Source organism: Streptopelia decaocto (genome assembly GCF_964273445.1).
Source record: "Streptopelia decaocto genome assembly, chromosome: 10".
In the NCBI taxonomy this organism is placed as follows: domain Eukaryota; kingdom Metazoa; phylum Chordata; class Aves; order Columbiformes; family Columbidae; genus Streptopelia; species Streptopelia decaocto.
Genome location: NC_138665.1, coordinates 21360401 through 21382087, shown reverse-complemented (window position 1 = coordinate 21382087; position 21687 = coordinate 21360401). Strand labels below are relative to the sequence as shown.

The 21687-nt window shown below is 44.6% G+C and overlaps 1 protein-coding gene across 3 annotated transcripts; it reads right to left on the bottom strand.

Moving 5' to 3' along the window:
- Positions 1-34: 34 nt before the first annotated feature.
- On the bottom strand, positions 35-15660 carry ZC4H2 (zinc finger C4H2-type containing). Of its 3 annotated transcripts, none has more exons than XR_014184972.1 (6): positions 15481-15660; positions 8374-8545; positions 6948-7120; positions 5513-5675; positions 984-4362; positions 35-675 (listed from the first exon to the last, which is right to left on the bottom strand). XR_014184972.1 is itself a non-coding variant. In XM_082061900.1 (5 exons), exons 1-5 carry the CDS (start codon positions 15531-15533, stop codon positions 4249-4251), a joined length of 675 nt encoding a protein of 224 aa, XP_081918026.1. In that variant the 5' UTR covers positions 15534-15660; the 3' UTR covers positions 35-4248. The 3 variants fall into 3 exon arrangements, 1 of the variants encoding a protein (XP_081918026.1); XR_014184973.1 differs by having other exon boundaries at positions 1576-4362; XM_082061900.1 differs by having other exon boundaries at positions 35-4362.
- Between the last annotated feature and the right edge of the window lie 6027 nt (positions 15661-21687).

The following is a 21687-nucleotide window of genomic DNA, read 5'->3' as shown; positions in this document are numbered from 1 at the left end:
GTAGCATAAGCAAATAACAGATGTGAAAATACTCTGCGGGAAGAATGCAAGACATGAAACAACCATTTATTAAAAAGGGTTGTACAGGCAAATTAAACAGGCAGCGCACTGTTACTTCAACTGGGCACAGGGGTAAAATACTTAAAACACAGAGCAGTGAAAATGTCAGATACTGCTAAAATACCTAAATGCTAAAATGGAAACCTATGTTGGAAGAATTAGGAAACCGTAAAACAAAGGAAAGCACTTTCAGTTATTTAAAGTGCCAGTAAAGTTAATGTATTGAAAAGTCTGCTATTTCGAGTAACACATTAATGGCTATTCTTTCAAAATTAGATTCTGTAACTTGAAGCCACTGGCAGGTTCAGTCAGTGTCCTGTTCAGAAAGCTAAAGCTGAATTCAGGAAGTGCAAGTATTAAAATTTAGTGTAGATTTTCTCTGTTGTTAATGGGGTCCTTGGCAGTAAAGTTGAAACAACTGGCCTACCCCAGCTTGGGTACAAAAATTTTGATAGCGAAGCCTTTAGACACAGGAGAGTCCTTGTATCCTTTTAGCATGAGCTTAAGATAAGGGGCAGGGGGACAGGCTTGTGATTTTTTTTGCCACTTGGTTGCAGAACAACAGGTCTATCCCTTGAGGCGAGTGAGGAACCAGGAAAAGACCCCAGGAACCATCTGTAACAAAATGATCCAGTGATTTTGTTGTTGCTTTAATACCCATTGAAAAGGGAATGACAATGCTAGGGTTAAACCAGACTTTAGTAATATAAAAATCTTGTGAGCTTTGAGAAGGGTGTCTTTGTGACTATTACAAGAATTTAACCTAAATAAGAATGCATTTAAGCCAAGGGAAGAAATATCCTCAAAGGAAGAGGCTATTGTTACTCCATGGAGCAAAAATGCAGTAGACTCGTGGCAAGAACTGTAGTTGCCACAGTTTCTGCTTCTGACTAAAAAACAATAAATCAATATTTCATAATTACCCCTCTAGTCTCTTGAGAAAGTTGCCTGGGAGAAAAGGGTCCAGGGCTTTTGCAAGAAGAGCTCTTCAGTTAAACTGCCTTAGTTAATCTGTGAGAGAAAAGGAGAATACTGGCTCCCTATGAAAGGTACTGCTTCCCTGCCCCCAGGATCCCTTAATACATAACACGGATTTTGTCTCCTTGAGGTAGAATCACAGAATCACATAGTATGTCAAGTTGGAAGGGACCAATAAGGATCATCAAGTCCAACTCCCTGCACCTCACAGGACTACCTAACACTAAACCATAACACTAAGAACATCATCCAGACGCTCCCCAAACTCTGGCAGGCTTGGTGCTGTGACCACTTCCCTGGGAGCCTGCTCAAGCGGCCGGCCACCCTCTCAGTGAAGAACTTTTTCCTCATGTCCAACCAGACCCTCCCCTGAACAGCTTCATTCCATTCCTCATGTCCTACCCCTGGTCACCAGCGAGAGGAGCTCAGCGCCTTCCCCCCGCTGCCCGCCCCGCCAGGAGGAACCGACGGGGCCACCCCTCAGCCATGGGGTCACCCCTCAGCCTTCTCTTCTCCAAGCTGAACACGCCAACTGACCTCAGCCACTCCTCTTGCCCTTGAGGCCTTTCACCATCTTGGTCACTCTCCTCTGGACACATTCTAATAGTTGGGTGCACCCGAAACTGCACCCAGTGCTCGTGGGATGATCACCTGCAGTGACTGGCTCACTGCGCTTGATCCGCTCCTGGACGAGGCTTTGTCTGCCGGAGGACGTGTTGGCCACATTCAGTCAGACTCATTCTCAGCAATGCCTGCTATTCATATGGCAGAACTTTGTAAAGGATGTGAAAACAGATTTGTAAATGCTAGTACATGATTGATACAAACACAATATGTCATATTCACGTTTTGCTTTTTTTAAAAAAACAAAAACCTTGTTAAACACAAGGGCACAAGAGACTAGTTTAAAAAAGTAAAAATACAAAACTGCCACACTAATTTAGTAAATGGTGAATCCTTAAGCGTATTTCAGTTTAGAGCTCTAGAAATCTTCAAGAAAGAAAGAATGTGGCAAAGTAACAGTGAAGTAAGAGTAGCTATGACTAACCCTATCTATTTCAGAACTGTAAGTCAAAGTTTCTACGCATCTAACCTTCTATTTGCACTACTTCATTGCAGACCATTCACCCATTCTGCACTGTCACTGCTTCTTAAATTTACATACAACTGTCATCAACGTGTGCTGCTCTCATGCATGCACTCTGGGGAGTCCATATACTGTCCTTTAACTCTGTGTGCATTTTCCCGTAAACTCAGTAGGAATTGCTCTGAACGGGGCACACACAGAGCATGTGGCTGCTCTCACATTTAAAAGCAGAATCCAGTATTTGTGTTGGGAAACATGCTTAACAATAGAGTTAGCATAGCACTGCCATGTGCAGCGTGGGGTCAGACCATCCTCCGTTATTGTTATCTCGCAGAGACCGAATCCCAGTAATTCAGTCAGCAGAATCTGTTCTTCATACACTTTCAGGGGCACGTGGTCCACATTCTGTCTCTGCTGTTGACAGGTGTGTGTTTGGCTACGAAACATTAAAATGGGAGAATACCAACTGAACTTGGTCAAAATTATAGGGCTATATGCAATAGAATACTCATGTACTTTATGGCAAAGTTGGGAAACTAATGGCAACATAAATGATTTGGCCAGCAAAATCAGTTTATATGGATGTGTATGGTCCCCAGCAAAGTTCTGACAAAGCTGGGGCTTCCTTGCTCTTCCTATTTAAGAAGTTCTCCATATAAACACTCCAGCATACTATAGCAGAGGAAAACCTGGGCTAAAGAGAGAAGGATATAAACAGGCAGTCCCTGCCTCCTGGAGTTAGTGAGAAAAATACTTAATACTCAAGATCAATTTAGACAACAGAGGTGGTAACAAGACTGGGATTAGAAATAAGTGAGTTTTAAACCCCGGTTCTGTTGTTGCGTCACTGCCATCCTCCCCATTGCAGGAACTGCTGTTACATGAGTTGAAACAAAGGGAAGACATGGATACGGGGAGAGGTCTATAGGATCCTTTAGTCAGGGTTCGTTTGGCACACATACAGAGCAAGGAAAAGAAAAAAAAACCCCAAGAAACAACAACAAAAACAAAACAACAAAACCCAAACAAGCAAAAAACCAAACAAAAACAAACCCTGGGCTGAAATAAAGTCTACTTGAAAATTATACAAAACCAGGAAGTTTTGTTTCAGGGTGGATGATAACACAAAAGCCAGGCAGTTCTGGTGAAAGTCATCATTTTTAGCTGACGCTGTTGCTGGTGCATGTTCCTGAGCTTCCCTGCGCTCCAGTGGAGGAAACACCTGCCAAGGGAGATCTGGGCTGTAGAAACCAGGAAGAAGACATGCAGAATGGCTGTTGTTGCAGTCTGTGCGCATAGAGATTTGGGATACTTCATGCGTGTTTCCTAGGGAACCACAGTGAGCTGGTTGGCCACAGAGCCTAAGAAAAGCACTAATACAGTTCATTTGAGCCTTGTACTTAAGTCAATCAGTCTTCTGACTGCTGAAAATAGCATATTTGGATGTTAAAGCATCACAAATTACATCATTTTTACAAATCCATAGAAGGCCAGCAACTTGATCCCCCTTCCAAATTTTAAGTCAAGTTTGAGGGAGTGGTGCAGTCGAACTCCAGTAACCCAAAGCTCACTTGTGTCCTTAATGCACTTATTTCCTGTATAAACAATTTCTCTTTTTCCTCTGAACTATTCCTGTATAAGAAGAGCTCTGCTTGATACCCAAACCTATGAAACCTTACTAGCTTAGAAAACGAATTGTTCTTTAGTGAAACAGAGAGTCTGCTATTTCAGCACTTCAGGTAGTCTCCTATCATCAGGAGAAAACAGAATAGTCTTTTAGTAACATCTGTCTTTGAAAAGAGAACGTGAAAGCATTTGTGGTAATCACATTCAGCCAATAGGAATAGCCTGGCATAAGAATTCTACCTTGTTTAGGAGTCCGAAAGGTGGAATGATTGAAGTGTTAAACTGTAGCACCAGTAATACTTAACTTTCGTAAAATCAAATCCTGAGGACTGGAAGGAAATCAAGACAGAACAGGAACATTGTGCTTACATTGCGTTAAATAGGAAACAATGGGTTGGTCGTACTTGAGTCTGTACTTCAGAAACTGTGGCCACGTTTGCAGTTCTGCTGCAAGAGGACTGGAACAGGTGACGCGCTCGCTCGTCATCTGCTGGGTGTCACTCGTCCTGTTTCCTCTTGGGCTTTTTGGGGTTCCGGGATCGGCTCTTTGCTTTGCAGAGTGGACATATGGGTGCGTTCCGATGAATTTGTTGGTGACACGATAAACATGCCTGAAATAAACATCCCTCAGTAAATAAATATATAAACATTCTGTGATTCTGTGAAATGTGATGTTGCAGCCTCATTACAAATATTTAATTGCCTCATTAGATGGGTTATTGAGTATCACATTCCAAGTCACTGGACAGAACAAAATAACTAAAGCTTCTTGCCTTCAAAGGCAAACCCATGCTACATTTTATACAGTCCAGGCCAAATGAAAAACTAGAGTATCTCAGTGAATTGAAGCTGCAGTTCAGCAGACACACGGTTCAGGCGTGTATCAATAACTTTAAGTTCTATTTTATGTTAAACGTTCCACGTGTTTTAAAGATGTTTACATGCATAATAGCGCACTGAGTCAGAGACGTTCCAGTGAAGGTTGACTGCGATGTCACAGAATTCAAATCAGGAGCGGGCAATTAGATGAATTCCACGTATTTAATACAAGATGCACCTTTTGCTTCATACTAAGCTCTTTAACTTCCATTTGACTGACGCATGTCACTTTCAGAAAGGCTTTTTGAAGGCCTGACTCCAGACAGTAAGTACATAACTGCAGTGTAGTCATGTCAGTTAGACTCTTTAGGGACTGAATCTGTGGAACTTGGGTGGGATGAATACTCCTATGGAATTACTGGGCTCTTTTTACTGACTGCAGAAGGAGCTCAGTAAAACCATGGTTAGGTTAAATTAATCCATATGTTAGTCTTGTCTTGAAGATCCCAAGAAGTGCAGAAACAATCACCTTCCCTGGTAATTTGTACCACCAGTAGTTACTCTCCCTTATAAGTGCATTGCTTCTAATATTTATCCATTTGGGATTAACTCACAGCTATTAGTTTTTCTTTTGCCTAACTTTTTTATTTCTTACATGCCTCTCTCCCACATGAAGCAAAAGAGGAGAGAGAATTTCCTACGTCTCTGCTGATGGAGGCTCCTAAGTCATAAAGGAGTCAAATAATACAGAGCCTTGTCCTTAACCCTTGGTGACTGGTGCTACTCCTCAAAGTCTACTGGGGTTGCTCTTGATTTGAACCACTGCAGGAAAAATCAGAATCAGGACACATTATTTTTCCTTTTTGTAAATATTGATCAACTTTATAAACACAATACATTCCAATGACAAAAGAGAAAACGCAGTGCATTCCCTGTCCTGACCTTCATGGGCGGCGGCTGTTGTCTGAAGGTTGCCGTCTGTCTGGTGTCTTGTTTCCTGGCCACCTGCAGCTGTTGGGCAGCAGCTGCAGCTGCAGCCAGCGACTCGGGGATGGGCGGCTCCTGTGGCTCTGTCTGCCATTCCGCTTTCTGCTTCTCAAAGTAGCTAGACAAAGGAAAATCAAATAAAAAATATAACCACCTTCTGGAGCATTCCATTAGTTTGTAAATGATACTTTGTGTTAAAATATAATGGATCACACTGCCTGATCGTTTTCCTCCACTAGGGTCAAATTGCCTACACTTAGATACCACTTGGACTAGTTTATAAATAGAATTGGAGGTATTTGCCTCTGCGTTTGTACACTTCAGCCAGATTCCAGATTGTCGGCTTCTAAGGTATCTTGGTGTACAACTGGATATAAATCTAACAGGATGGAAAATGGTAACACACTGGGAACCTCAGATTGCCCAGAGAGGTGGTGGATGAACCATCCCTGAAGACACCCCAGGCCAGGCTGGACGGGGCTCTGAGCAACCTGAGCTGGTGAAGATGTCCCTGCTCATGGCTGGGGGGCACTGGGGGGCTGGGAAGGTCCCTTCCAACACACACTGCTCTATGATTCTATATGTATTTAACAGCTCTAGGTGCACCTCTGTCAAACTTTTAAAATGTATTTTATTCTGTTAAAATTAATAACTTTTGCATGCAATAAATACATTCTTTGTAGTGTCAAGGTGCTTGGAATGGAAAACAGCATTTCTGGAGCAATGCAAAAGAAATCTTGAAAACTGTGCATTTGTGAAAATGATGCCAGTTGTGCTGGGCATTAAGAGAAATATGTGTTTCTTAAAAAATCATTTGCATTTAAAACTGACCTGTTAAACAAAGGACACGGATCTTTGAATAGTAGCTAATTCTGTCACCCTCCCCACACAGGTTATAACTAAAAATGAAACTGTAATTTATTATCCAAATTTATTCCGCATCCACGGTAAACTTACTTGTTGACAGTCATAGGTATATGGCTAAATGCCACTGCCATCTTCGCACAGCAAAACATAAAATTCTGACTAGCAGTAACCAAGTGAAGAATACTTGTTTTGTGTTCCCTCTGCTGGCTAAACAAGGGGAAAAAATCATCTTTCTAGAAAAAGCAGCATATGGTAGAAAAATCTAGAGAACCAGCCAGCCTTGAAATGCTGCATGTCGTATACAGAGTTTGCAGCTTGGGATAATCTAAGTTTAACTTCCAGCAAATTCAGACTGAATGTTATCAAATACACACGCTTGTGCATCCCTTTTTTGTTAACTTTTGTTTTTCATGCTGACCTCTTAAGTTCTTTTTTCCACCTACCAACAAAAATAAAACAACAAAATAACCAGTAGAATCGAGAAAAGGTATAAAGCTGGGTAATATTTGCTTTGCAGACTTACTCAAGGGACAGTTTCTCTTCCTCCTCACACAGATCTGGCAGCCTCTGCAATCCCAGAGTCATCCGCAGAGCATCTACGTGCTCCTTCAGGGGTTTGTACTCCTCATGCAGGCGACGAGTCGATTCCAAGAGCTTGTTGAGATCGTTCTCAGACTGCTTGATAGTGTTCTCCATCTGAAATGGGAGGATGGGCATGCTTTTAAAGAACTGTTCTTTTAGTAATGCTCCAGTTTAGCAAGAGACTGTATCAGAAAACAGAGATTTTTCTCACTCAAGTTGGAAGAGATTGGAGACATTGCAGTAGTAAAACAAAGAGTTAAGATACCAAGAGGATAAAAACTGGGCAAGGAAGAAGCAACTGCAAGTGAAATACGAGATGCATTTTCAGTTAAAAGGGTGCACTCAACTTATATGACCTCCTGAACAGCAGAAAAATCAGGTAGATGGGCTACAGAGAAGTCAGCAAGTGAGAAGCAATGGAAAGCAGAATAAACTAAATTTCTGTGTTTCTAAGATAACTGAACACTGATGGTAAGAATTTAACAAACAAGCTATGGAAAGCTTCCTGGTTCTCTTACTGCAGTAAATGACAAAAACAGCAAAGAAAAAGACAATCTGACAGGAAAAAGAGGGGAGCAGGAAACAGAGACTGAGTTTGTGCAGCTGACTGGGGAACAGACATTTCAAGTGATAAACAAGTGCAGTCTGTGCATCCAGCATGTAGCTTGTACTTGCTAACGATGTGGAAGTTTTTTTCTTCTAATGCAATGCACAAACACCTTCAGAGCTGGAAACCATTGTACAGTCATGTAAGTGCCCTAACATGACGTACAAACTGCAGGTTTAAAAATATATTTACCATTTATCCCCTTTAATTGGCTAATCTTCCTTGTTCATAAACTGGTTTTCTCTTACTTGCATTAGTTGCCTTCAGGCTGGTGGTGCTTGATGTCTGACAGTTCCACTCAGTGATGAAGGCCAGCTCTTACTAGGAACTTAACAAGTGTATTTTCCCAAAATATCTTTTCTCCCAAAAACCTCCCATCAAAAGTCCCACCTAGCTGTCAAAGTTTCTTTGTTTCCAGGTGCTAAATGGGAGAAGACTAAGGGGAAAAACAGTTTTCTGTGGGGCTGCCAGGGTGATGTTACGGTGTCTACAGGTAAAGCTGTCCCACAGTGAGCTTGCCTGTCCTCTTGGTGCAAATGTTTACTATGCCCACCTTACAAAATATCCTGCCCAACACAGACAGGAAAAACAGTTATCCTGAGGAAAATTTACTTTGCACTCTTTGTAGGATCCTGGGATGGTGTTGTAAAGTCCAGATTATTGAACCAGTGCTAGTCCACTGATGTGGACAATTCACAGCCTGTGCAACGATCCACACACAACTGTTGGTCAGGCTCTCCACAGCTGGACCATCACATACCACGTTAATGTCCGCGTGGATCAGGCGCAGCTCCTCCACATGGGCCATCTTCTCCTGCAGCAGCAGGTCCATCTCCTGCTTGTATTCCTTCAGGTGCCTCTCCTCAGACTCCAGGGCTTCAAATTCTGCTTTCAGACGTGCCTTTATTTTTTCCATCTGCAAAGTCTTATTCCTGGATCCCAGTGATAATTAAAAATATAGAGAGACAACAGTAACACACTGCAACATATTTTTGCAAGGTGTCACTTTATATATGAATGGATGGAAGAAGGTAACAGCAATAACAGACAAGACTAAACATGTCTGAGAAAAGATGAGGTGCAATGAGACAACTGAATTCTAATCCCAGATCTTCTGCTGAGTTTTTCAGTGCTGTGAGAATTCCTATGCTGAATTATGAAATTAACAGAACACTGTCAGACTTCAACAGTTACTGTAGATGCAGAGAATTTGTACCAGTAGAGTTGTACTGCATCAGTTAACTCAGATTAAACCCTAGTTCTGAAATAGAGAAATTCAGAAAATCTGGGAGGTTTAGCACAGGATTCTGAGAAACATAAATTGAGTTGGAGGTTTTTATAGTGTCATATATACTGACTAAAACTATGTGGACAGTAATCCGAACTGCTGAACACTAACTTCAACTTCAGGTTACAGAAAATTCCAGAGTGACATCCCACTTGCAAGGAGCTCTGCGTTTTCTTGGTTCTTTGCTAAGATTTAGTACCCGTCACATAGTTGTGTTTCTGCCCATATCCTGCATTCTGATTTTTTTTTATTTGTGCCAATCTGTAATTCCATAGTAAAAAACTTTAGACACTGTGTCCTTACCTCTCTCTTCAAAGCTAATCACCAAAGAGTGTGACTTTCAGTCATCAGTTCTAAGCTGCAGAACTGCCTACTTACTGCTGTTGTGATTCAACACTTGTCCAAGCTGTAGAACAGAACAAACTGTTCTTGTTCCTGCAATTTCCTTAATGAAGAGGCCTTAGTTATTTTTCCTGTACTGGAAGTCAGAATATAATACTGGGTAACCAATGTGGCAACAACGTTTAAGTGTTTGTAACAAGATGCTGCAACGTCACTGTGGCAGACGCACACCCTTCTCTCTCCCCCTCCCTTCCTTTGATATGGAAGGTGGAGACACATCTCCCCCCCCATCTCCTGCAACGGGGTCAACAGCTTCCTTTGTTTGACCCCAGAGCCCGTTGGCCAGGGTCCTTAAGAGAGAGGAGGAGGGGGCGCAGAGGTGCCCAGGATCCACGGGGCGCCCACAGCCAGAGTGGGGGTGCTTAGAAGCTTCAGGACACCCCACAGCCAGGGTGGGGGTGCAGAGAAGCTTCTGAAACGCCCACAGTCAGATCTGACAAGGCTATATAAACAGGACCCCCACCGAGGTTTTGCCGGTTGTGTGGACCTCTTGGGGCACGGGGCAAAGTCTGCGGCCGAGAGCCCTTCCCCTTACCAGGGTGGCTGCCTCAGGTGATCTCCTGGGACCGGGATTTCCCCACTGAGCCACGTGAGTGACAAAACTTCTTAACAATTCCTCGCAGGATGGTGGGTGCTTATTCCATGCTTAAATATAAGCACGTGTATTTTCCTTAATAATTCCTTGCCAGAGTCAGGCAAGTGTATACTTTTCCCGGAGCTGGGGACGGCTCTGGCATTGTTTTTGGTGAGCCACGTGTATGCACACTGGATCTCCATTGTTATTATTTGCTGCACCTCAATAATTACCTCAACTGATACTCGAACCTGTATTTATGTCACTATTGGAGAGCTAAAACCCCGTTTTCCACCGGTTAATCTGCTGCACCTTCTTTACCAAATAAAAGTTTGTTTTGGACCCTGTTGCACATCTAAACTAACTTCGGGGTGCCTCCATGACAGTCACATTTCAGGGATGTAATCAAGAGTTTCAGTACTCCTTTACCCTGTGTGAAACGAGAAAGTACCACTCCTCTTTAGTCACCTAACACCTAGTGCAAACAGATCTGTATTGGTTTCCAAGTGCAAGAATAGCATCTTCCTACAGGCATGATGTAAGAGGGGGCTGGGAAAATGAGGTTTGCATTCATATTTAAATATCCTATTCCTAACCCAAAGCAAAGTGGGGTAAGTTTGATTCAAATTCACTGTAAGCAGCAAAGCTGGCTATAGAATGCAGTGTGCAGATTATATGAAGCTGCCTATCAGATCAGCAGTGAAATCCCAGAACAGGGATTTGACCCCATTCCAGAACAGGGTCTGTGATTTCCCTTCCTGCAGGGTCCAGACTTGCTCTAACATAGGCTCTAACGTCGTGCTTGTGAATCCTCCTCTCAGTCCCCTCACTCCTGTTTCCAAATCAGTCTTTGTGAGTTCAGTATCTGCTCATGCCTCTAGTTTTGGTAACCTCTGGTTACCTTTGGTAACCCTTTCCTGAGCGGGTGAGACATCACCGGCACAATGGGCTCCCACCAGCGGCTGAGGAGTGGGGCAGAAAGCACAGTCAGTCTCCAGGGCAACGAATTATGGCTATCTATTTCAAATATTACAGCTAGTGATGTGACCAGGGCTCCTCCCTCTCTCACTTCAGGAGTTTATAAAGCTGCAAGAGATAAAAACAGTGTCATAAATAACTTCTCCAATATGTATTCAGAAATGGGCTGCCTGGTAGGGATAATATGAATGACAGAGACTTTAAATTGAACAGTTGAAAAATTTAAGGTCAGAAGAAGTGCTGCTTGTTTCCTTAGAACAAAATTCCGCCTCGCATTGGTACTTCAGAAAGAATCTTAACAGTAATGTTCTTTCCTCCATATAAATATACTGATTGCTGTTCCCAGGCATGGCAACCCATGACTGTTAAGAATAGAAATACCAGATCAAAGATAAACACAGAAAAAGCCAATGACAAATAAGGTCACCTCAGATGTCACTCAGAGATATTTACAGATACTGTGGAAGACACTTAAAACCAAATTTGATAAAATTCACTCAGTAAGTATGATTACTATGTCTGTACTGCAGCTCACCAAAGAGTTCACCTTATTTCACATAATGTTTACTATAGAAAATATTAATCGTATACCCGTGAGCAGACATTTCTTTTAAAAGCTACACAGTCATTCCAGTTTTGAAAAGTCTGTATCTCACCATTAGGGTAAAAAATAGGTGATGGAACAATAAGTCAACTAGTGAAAGTTCTGTGAATGAAGTGCAGAAGAAGCCTGGGTGTAGACAAAATACAGGTATGTAGCTACAGCATTGTAATCTTTAACGTAATTGGAGGTGTTCTGTCATTCGCTATGCAATGGTGTATACTAGTCAGCGTAGACATTGGACTTAAACCAGTAAAAGAGATCCTCTATGCCTTCCATTTTAAATGTGGCAATATCCCACTAAAAAGCACCATCCAACCATCTACCACTGTTTTTATCCACTCTCATTGCTCGCATTTGCTTAGAACATTTATTTAGTAATGGCAGATTTGATTACTGGGACAGGCAGTATTTGTCCCCAATTTCCTCCCTGTTTCTTCTCCTCTATTTATGGCACGTGTGCACGTAAGACAATGGAATAGATCAGCCCTCACTGCTACAAGTCACTGGCTGCCATGCTTGGCCAAATTGCTATGAGTTGCAAAGCATGTTTCAGTCCAAATGATTAGCTTTTGGTATTAGAAAAGAAAAAGTGCACACAAATTAGAACTCTTCCTGTTAGCATCAGGCAACATGCATTAGTGTTTTAAAACAGAAACCGTAAGTGTGATTTCTAGGCTGCCTAATGAATTCTGCCCTTGTATTCTTTTCCCTTCTATTTAAATTCTATCACTGCACTGATGACAGTAGTCACTGAGTCCCAGTTAATCAGTGAAACCAGTGTCTGTCATCAGTGAGTTCACTTTAATCCTCATTTATCTCTTCCCAGTCAGAACACAGGGCTCCGGTCTTTGTTTAGGTATTTGCTATATTTTATGACCAGGGTTATTTCTCTGGAACAACTTGGTGCATATAAATAAGCATGTGCAGATATGTTTGGACTGTGGACACATCCCTCTGTTAGCTGGCAGCAGTATTCCATTGACTACAAGCTGTATGTGTGTATCTATAGATATGTATATGGATATTGACAGAGGTCTTCAAAATCAGATTCCAGAATCCCTTCAAAAACCCAGCTAAGCCGCCTGTAATAAGTGACAGATATCAACTACAGGAATGGGCAATTTGTTGATTTTGATTGTGGGGCTTTTTTCCTCTCTGCCTGTGGAGTAATACATGGAATACAGATTCAAATAAAGCCTGCCAAGTCTATCAAAGGTGTGTCCATAAACACAAGAACTTCTCATGTTTATTTTGAAGGAAATTCTTGACAGAACATAAGCTCTTTTTCGAAGATTTGCGGATGAAAAAATAGGTTTACTTGATCAGATTTTGTTAAAGGTGACTCAAAATATACATCAGTGTTGCAAGTAGGATTCATTTTTTGATTTTTCAAAAAATTAAAATATATCAAAGCAACTTTCTTCACCTTTACAGTACCTTATGCCACAAACAAATAGCAAAAATGTCTTACGGTTTATATATCACCTTTGAATATATTATCGGAAAACTGACTGCACCATAAATTTCCAAATACAGGATATCACTCTCACTGAAAATATAATGTAATGAGATATTTAAATTAAGTGTTATAATATTTGGACTACAAACCGTAGGAGGCCATATTTAGATCTGTATTTTAAAACTAAGCCTGCGTAGCACTTGAGTAGAAAAGTGTTGTTCTTACTCTGCAAAGTAGGTGTTCGCTCATCTCTTTCTATTAATAGTTTTGGGATAATAGTTTTGAGACACAAATATTTTTGCTTGGTCTTTGTTCACCTTTGTGATATTGTGTGAAGCAGGCCAAGGCCCATACACTGCTGCCCAATTCACCTCTTCCATGGGTACAACGTGCTTTTCAGAGGTGCTGGTACCAGCCAGAAGTCTCTGTGACCACCTGCAGGCACCGTCGCTGGCCGTGTCCTTGTCCCTGGCCCTCTCCTTTCTCCCTCCCATAGCCCCTCTCTAGCTGTTCTGTCCCAAAACACTTCCCATGGCTCTGGGGTTTCCCACTGTAAGCATGTCCATGCCTTGCACCTCCCAGCTATACGACTGCTCTCACTTTCTTTTTCACATGTTTTGGCTTTTGGATGCATCAGGCCTTATCCTGAAAATCAGTGTCCTAAGCCAAAGAGTGAAAATGCCCGATCTGAAGCTGAGAAGCAGGCACATGCACACTGGGCACACACACATGGTGCCGTGATGTTTCTGAGCCCCCTTTTTCAGAGCATCCCGCGACTCCCCCTGTGCAGGACACTCTGCACAAATTCCTGGGGTGCACTGGCCTCCTGCCCTGCGGTGGGTCCTGCAGGGGTGGCGGGAAAAGCTTCATGCAGTGTGTCCCCATCCACCACTCCTGTACTGCCCTGCCAGCCAGCACTCGGCAGACGAGCAGGGCAGGCAGGGCCGGGGCAGGGCGGGCAGGGGCAGGGGCAGGGGCAGGGGCAGGGCGGGCAGGGGCAGGGGCAGGGCAGGGCAGGGCAGGGCAGGGCGGGCAGGGGCAGGGGCAGGGGCAGGGGCAGGGCGGGCAGGGGCAGGGGCAGGGGCAGGGGCAGGGCGGGCAGGGGCAGGGGCAGGGGCAGGGCAGGGCAGGCAGGGGCAGGGGCAGGGGCAGGGGCAGGGCGGGCAGGGGCAGGGGCAGGGGCAGGGGCAGGGCGGGCAGGGGCAGGGGCAGGGGCAGGGCAGGGCAGGCAGGGGCAGGGGCAGGGCAGGCAGGGGCAGGGGCAGGGGCAGGGGCAGGGGCAGGGCAGAGCAGGGCAGAGCAGGGCAGAACAGGGCGGGCAGGGGCAGGGCAGGGCGGGCAGGGGCAGGGCAGGGCGGGCAGGGGCAGGGCAGAGCAGGGCAGAGCAGGGCAGAGCAGGGCGGGCAGGGGCAGGGCAGGCAGGGGCAGGGGCAGGGGCAGGGGCAGGGGCAGGGCAGGGCGGGCAGGGGCAGGGGCAGGGGCAGGGCAGAGCAGGGCAGAGCAGGGCAGAGCAGGGCGGGCAGGGGCAGGGCAGGGCGGGCAGGGGCAGGGGCAGGGGCAGGGCAGGGCGGGCAGGGGCAGGGGCAGGGCAGGGCGGGCAGGGGCAGGGCAGAGCAGGGCAGAGCAGGGCGGGCAGGGGCAGGGGCAGGGCAGGGCGGGCAGGGGCAAGCAGGCAGGGCGGGCAGGCAGGGCGGGTAGGCGGGGCAGGGCAGAGCAGGGCGGGCAGGGGCAGGGCAGGGCGGGCAGGGGCAGGGCAGGGCAGGGCGGGCAGGCGGGGCGGGTAGGCGGGGCAGGGCAGAGCAGGGCGGGCAGGGGCAGGGGCAGGGGCGAGCAGGCAGGGGCAGGGCGGGCAGAGGCAGGGCAGAGCAGGGCGGGCAGGGGCAGGGCAGGGCGGGCAGGGGCAGGGCAGGGCGGGCAGAGGCAGGGGCGGGCAGGCAGGGGCAGGCAAGGTAGGAGGGAGCCAGCTGGGTGCTGGCTGTTTCAAGGCTCGGCTGCTCCCCTCTCCTGACAACCACACAAATTCTGTGCCCTCTGCAGGCCACAGCCCCGCAAAGCCGCGGTGACCCCGGCCCCCGCCGCCCCGCGCCCGCCCTGCCCGGACACCGCATACCCTGCTTCCCGTGCCAGCCCCTTCCTTCCCAGCCGGTCACGGCTCCTTCCGCGGAGTCAGCAGGGCAAAGTAACAGATTCATGACAGAGGCCCTCAGGAACAGGAAATAATGATCCAAAGGGCCTAAGCCGCCCACCCGCGGCCGATCCCGCTCCCCCGGCTGCGTGGGGCCGCCGCGTCCCCCCCGCGCGCTACCCCCGCGGTTCCTCGCGAGGCTGATTCTCTGGAAATCCCCCACCCTTGCCGCCCCCACTGCGCATCCAGCGGCGATTCGCAGCACCAGATACTCCTTCCCTACTTAGAAAAAACGTATTTTCACCTCTTATCATAAAGCCTAATGGTGTTTTTTTTCCCCCCAGTAGCACAATAGCTACTTTCAGATCCATGCAACTCCTCCGCTCTCCCGAGGAAAAGCTGCTTCTTGTAACTGATGAGGCACAAAGCGAACGTACCTGATCTCCTTGATGCTCTCGAGTTTGCACATAATTTCTTGCTCGTCTGTCATGCTTTTCACTCTCGATTTAAACCTCCCGTGAAATGTACAAAATGCCAAGGCGGGGCGGGGGAGGGGGGGAGAAAAACATACAATAGACAATGTAGTGGCCCCTCGGAGCACACGGTCTCTGAGCCTGTGCGGCGGCTCCAGCGGGAGCGATGGGACTGGGAGTCCCGCTCCCCATCGAGCCCGGGCAGGCAGGCGGCACAAGGACTACAGCACCCACAAGGCAGAGCACAGCGGCCCTCCCCGCTTCCTGCAGTTGCGTTGAAGCCCATTTGTCACAACTCATTGTGTCGAAGGTTTTTAGGAGTGCAAAAAGAGCAGGGGGCTTTCTGCTGAGATCTGTACAATGTTTAGCATTTCGGTAAAATTATTGAGTACGCACTAAAAGACTGTTGAATGAGTCAATTATTTTGATTTCAAACTTTTTTTTTTTTGACACAAAGGCATGCTGCAGCCCATATCAGTACTGCTCTGAGTGACGGGACTGTTCCTACAGTTCACAAAAGACATATTTTGTTCTCTAGGCTTTTCTTTTTTTTATTTCAACTACTATACATACCGTTCATAACTATGGAAAAGAAAAAACAGAACGCGAATAAAACTGTTGGATTGAGGAAAGTGACCATTTATCTTTCTACAGACATTCTAGTCAAGAATATCAGAGCACTTTACAGAAACTGATGAAAAGGCTCTCAGTCTCCTCAGCCAGGTAATTATTTCCCTTCAGCTTCTGTAATGTACTAAGCGCTGTGTTTTAAGTTATGAAGATAACAGTTGTATCTCAACACTTTGGAAGGTCTCCTCCAGGATCTGTCCGAAGGGATCCACAGTGTAAAGTCACAATCCTTCACCTATGTGCCCACACGTGTACCCGGGGTTTACCAGCTCTGAGGGTCATGCTGGACTGAAGGGTCAGCACATCAGAATGAACATTAAGCTCAAGGTCTAGACAGTCAGCAGGCAAATCGGATTCTGCAAACGTGAACACCTGTGTGTTTAAAATGTACAGGCAGCAGTACCACAGTCCTAGTGAATATAGCAGACCACTCATCAGTTAGTACTGTGAGGCTGATGAGAATGAGGCAATTATTCCAGAATATATTACAGAAATGTTATATGGAAGGCACCAGAAGTACTTAACCTCTACTCAGCACTGATCAGACTTGCTCTTGTCTGGCCTGGGGCTCTGAAAAGGAGGTGAAAAATAAAAATGGACAGAATGCAGAGGAGAGCAACAAAAAATGATAGGAGTTTTGGGAACATGAAAGACAGCTGAATGCAAGACAGTGTGGCCATATTTACATGATGTAGTAGATCTGCTTGAGTTAGGGCTTATGGTCACAGAAATGAGCCAGTTATGTCTTAAGCCAGTTGCATCTCCAGTTGCAGGCTAAAGGGCAAGCGGTGGCCCTTGTGCATGAACATGTGTGCCTGGAAAGCTGGTGAACTTGGGTGAGGTAATGAGCAGACAGCATGAGCCATGGGGGTGTTGGGCTCTGGCTCTAGTGCTGAGCAAACAGCATGGCATAAATGTAGCTTGTAATAGTCTTTCAGTGTGAAAAAGGTGTTAGAAGAGCCATCATAGTAAATAATACACTAGGTCAGCTGAGAGAGAAGTCTAAAAAGTAATATATTTCATGAGCAATACAGAAATTTTAGGACAGATTTCAGTAAAATGTCTGACTAGAGTGTGCTTCACTATGAAAAGCCATCTGGGAGGTGTAGGAATACCCTTACTGCTTTTACAAACGACTTAGATAAAGGCGTCTCCATACTAATCCGGTTACTGCAGACCCTTGCTTTGAGATAGGGGTTGAGTGACCCTCACAAATGTGGCACATCAGTTGCCACTACAACGACCTGCTCCTGTTTCTGTAGTGATCTCTTGACAGGACCAGGGGCCAAGGGCCTGGATGAGTTGTCACACAAGAGCACGGATTTAAGTGTCTGCGTTAGGTTCTCAAGTCAGAGACTGAACTCTTGAGAGGGCTGAAAAATGAACTAACGTGTCCTGGCAGAGGAGGACACTCACCAGGAGTCACTGAGAATGAAAAAGGGGAGGCAACAAGGAAGGTTCATCCGGAGAAGGGATGGGGCTTGAGGCTGGAGCGGCAGCTGGGAGGAAGGCAAGCAAACAGATCCGAAAAAAAAGCTAATTTGGAATTTTTAGCTATCCAAGGCTTCAAAGGGGTTAGTCCTACTTATCTGTAAATATTTCTGTTCTTGCTCATTTATTTTGAAAAAACTGAGGTGCGTTCTCATTCAGTTGCTGATGCATTTATATCTAATATTATCCAGAACTTTCCCATTTATTAAGTGCCATGATGAGAAATCACAGAGTCTTCTCTTGTGCACTCAGCTGAGCTAAAACTAAAACTTCAGTCACTTGCTGCCTTTGTAAATGACATGCATAGCCTGAAACAAATACAGAAAACCTACTGATAAACCAGACACAAAAAATGAAAGCCAAGAAGAAAAATGCAAAATGTTCTGTGTAACAAAAGAGGTTTAGCCCCGTAGAAGGGAATGTGACAGGCCAACAGTCCCTCTGCCTTCTCCTGAGTTCTTGTCAAGAATGAAGAAAATACTTAAATTCCTGAATTCTGATACCAGGCCAGTAATGATGATGCTTAAGCAAACTTTTTTTAATGGAAGCAGCAAATATTAACCTGTGGGATTTGATTTTCTTTTCCCTACACAAATGGCAGTGCATGACCAATGTAATGTAATGCAGATCAGACTCTGTTCCAGGCAGCATGAGAAGCTGAAACTCCCCAGTGCTGCTTTCACTCACCAGTGGAAACAAATGATCCAGGAACTCAAGTCAGTCACAAAGACTCCTCAGCACTCGACGACAACAGAACCAGAGCACTGCAGCTTTCTGCTCATTTTTCCCTGATAATAACAGCTTTAGTCATATTTTTGAATGCTTTTAATTTCTAGTGAAGCAAATGAGAATTTGGAATGAATGCAGACTCCAGTATTAGACAGCATTTATTTTTAAAATTGGGTGTTTTAATGGCAAAAATTATTAGTTTTCATTAAGCACAGATAAACAAGGTGGGTTTTGTTTGTTTGTTTCCCTTTGGTTTACCTGTGTTCTCCAACCTCCTCTTTACTATTACCTTGTTCTCTGTGTCAGTCTGTTTTCTCTAAGTGCTTTTACTGCTCTTCCTATTCTCCACAGTCTTCCCTTGTGCTGCCTTGAAGCAGGAACCCCATTTTTGTAAACACCTGTAAAGCAATATAAATTTGCATTAAATTATTAAGCCAATATAAATCTCAGAAACTAATGCCATGTATTACTGTAATACTTGGTAGCTGAACTCACATAGTCTAGGTAAACTAGCTGGTTCTGAGCTAAAAATTGACCTTGGAAACTCTTCACATGCCACAGTCCCTGGCATTTCACACAGAAGATTTGTGCAGTAAAAAGGACTCGAGGGGAATTACCCTTGCAGATTTTCTCCCTGTGGTATGTGGGGTTTTTTGTTTGTTTTGGTTTGGCTTGTTTTCTTTAGGGAAGTTGTAAACTGAAGCTAGATGAGGGTGCTGCCGTTCAAAAAAATAAAAACCCAGAAAACAAAACAGGGTTCGGAGCTGAGCTGCTGTGACTGAGGTTTGTCCTCAGTCTGAGGCAGGGAACTTCCTAATAGCTGGAGTAAACAGCTCCAAACTGAGGTTCCTAAATAGCCATAGTTAGGGAAAATAGCTGAATTTATTTTTGTATGTCCTGCCTTTCACTCTCTTATCTTAACCACAATAAAGATAAATCCCTTGATGGATTTCTTTTGACCAGCCGCTGGAGCACCTGGGTTGATTCAGGATGTGAAGCAAGCCACATTCTCTGAAGGATTAACAGTGGATATTTTTATTACTTTTTTTTACACTTTATTAGTAAATTGGTATTTGGTTCTTGAGAGCAGAGGTGTCAGCTCAGAGACCATGTGAGTTGTGGGTAGGTGGTGTCTCTGAACAGTGAGGTCTTCCCTGTCATGAACTTCATGTTAGTGTCTACAGTCTTAAGCTGTGGAGCAGGATCCCTTCATAACTAGCAGTATAGAAATCCAAGGACAAAAGCTTGTGGTTCCTGTTCCAAATAAATTACTTAAATATAAGGCAAGAAATAAGAAGAGAGAATGAAGAAAAAAAGATGAGAGCACTGGCCATCATAAGCAGCCATCATCGAGCACAGGATTGAATTTTGTTGCATGAAAAATGAGCTGCTCCCATTTCACTGTCTAGCGCCAGCCCATGCAGCCTTGTCATCGACAGCAAACCCCGCACACAACATTTCCAACTGCAAGAAAATTTTTTTTCCCTCTGGGTAATCACCCTGATTAATTAATCTTGCAATTAATTCTGCAAGACTGGATGTAATGATGAACATTTTAATTTCTTTTCTCAGTATATGTTAGATATAACACCTTAATATATATTCTCTTCAATTCCTTCACTATTTTTGTTTAAAAAAATCTGGATACAAAAGAGATGATCCTAACAAAAGTATACTGGTGTTTAATTTGGACATTTCTTTACTATTCTTTACAGAAAACTTGACACACGTTATAAAGAGCGCCCTAAAATATTAGTATCATCAGAGTTTATTTAAAATGAGTCAGTATGACAGATTATATAACAAAATTTACATATTTGTTATAAATTATGTTATAAATACAAAATAGTGTATACTTTGTAAACTTTTGTGTTTTTTTCTTCAGAGCATCTGATACATCTTTACCGGCAAATATCTGTGAGTTAAAGCAGTCAACCTGTATAATTTCTTTCTTGTATATGATAAAACTCAGACATTTTGTATTTCGTAAGGTCGCTCAGCTGGCAGGGGAAATGTGGAGACATTGAGGGCAGACTGAAATCTGTAAGGATTGACTCTGAAATAGCCATGGCCCCGCTGTTCTGCGAGTGGAGGTGTTGGAACGCACCGCGAGGGGCTGCGGGCGTCAGGGGAGCGGCCGGGGGCGCGGGGGCGTCTGTGCTGGGCAGAGGAGGCCAAGGGGCGACCCCGTCACTCCCTGAGGCTCCCAGAGGAGGGGACGTGGAGAGGGACGCGCTGAACTCTGCTCCTGGATCCGGGTCAGGACCTGGGCAAGGCTCAGAGCTGCCTCGTGCAGGTTGGATTTGACGTGGGGAAGTGCTGATTTACCCAGAGGGTGGTCAGACACTGAACAGGGTTCCTGGGGAGGCGGCCCGTGACCAGTGGCTGCCGGTGTTTCAGAGGCATTTGGACAATGCCCTTATTACCTTGATGCTTTAACTTTTGGTCAGCCCTGAAGTAGTCGGGCAGTTGGACTCGATAATCACTGTAGGTCACTTCCAACTGAACTGGCCTGTTATAAAAAAAATATGCAACATGTTTTATGAAACAAGTATCATTTAAGGCAATGTTAGAGAATAAAGACTAATGGAGGAAAGCCTCCAATAAACATACGACAGGACTGAATTTTGGCTAACGTATTGCTGGATGAGGTACAGGTCACTACGAGTAGAATAGGTAACCATGTTGTCAAATCTAAACATCATAAAATGGGTGATGCAAAATGGTGCATCCTAAGTCGTGAAATTTGATATAAATTCCTGAGTTTTTAAAATCGAAATGGATTATTTCTATATCCCACTGGGTTTTTGAGGCTTCAAGATGTACTCAAGTCACATTTGCAAGACTTTTTTCTTACAACTGGGTCACCCAAATTGTACTGGCCCACTTCATATTTTAAATTGGTTTCAGGAAGCTTTGGGAAGCTGAGGGTAGTCATCAGCAACGCTAAACTGCTAGCACTGACATCTTAAGAGCATCTGGTCTTCAAATGTCAAATTTATGCAAAGCCTAAAGTATCTGCAATTTTTGTTAATCAATACAATAATTCTATACACACTGTGTCTAAGAGCACACAATTAGCATCCTAGCAAGCTAAAGGTTTATGTGCCTGCGTATGTCAGTCTCAGCCCATTCCAAAGCTGGGCCTAAATACATCTGAATTTAGTCATGTCCTTTATTTCATCTTCCATTCCTGTGTCCTGGTTTTGTTAAAAACAAGACCGGTTCTCTGTTAGTGATTTTTCTTTCAGCTAAGTTCTTATAGGTGGCTGTACTTTTCTAAGTTTTAGCCTGCATATTTTTCCTCGGATGCTGCACTCG

Excerpts from the sequence above, each read along its gene's own strand:
- ZC4H2 (XM_082061900.1), bottom strand. The coding sequence starts at position 15,533 with ATGACAGACGAGCAAGAAATTATGTGCAAACTCGAGAGCATCAAGGAG. Across the intron at positions 7,121-8,373 it reads TCCACGCGGACATTAACGTG|ATGGAGAACACTATCAAGCA; the intron begins GTATGTGATGGT and ends CTCCCATTTCAG. Across the intron at positions 4,363-5,512 it reads AACAGCCGCCGCCCATGAAG|GCATGTTTATCGTGTCACCA; the intron begins GTCAGGACAGGG and ends TGTTTATTTCAG.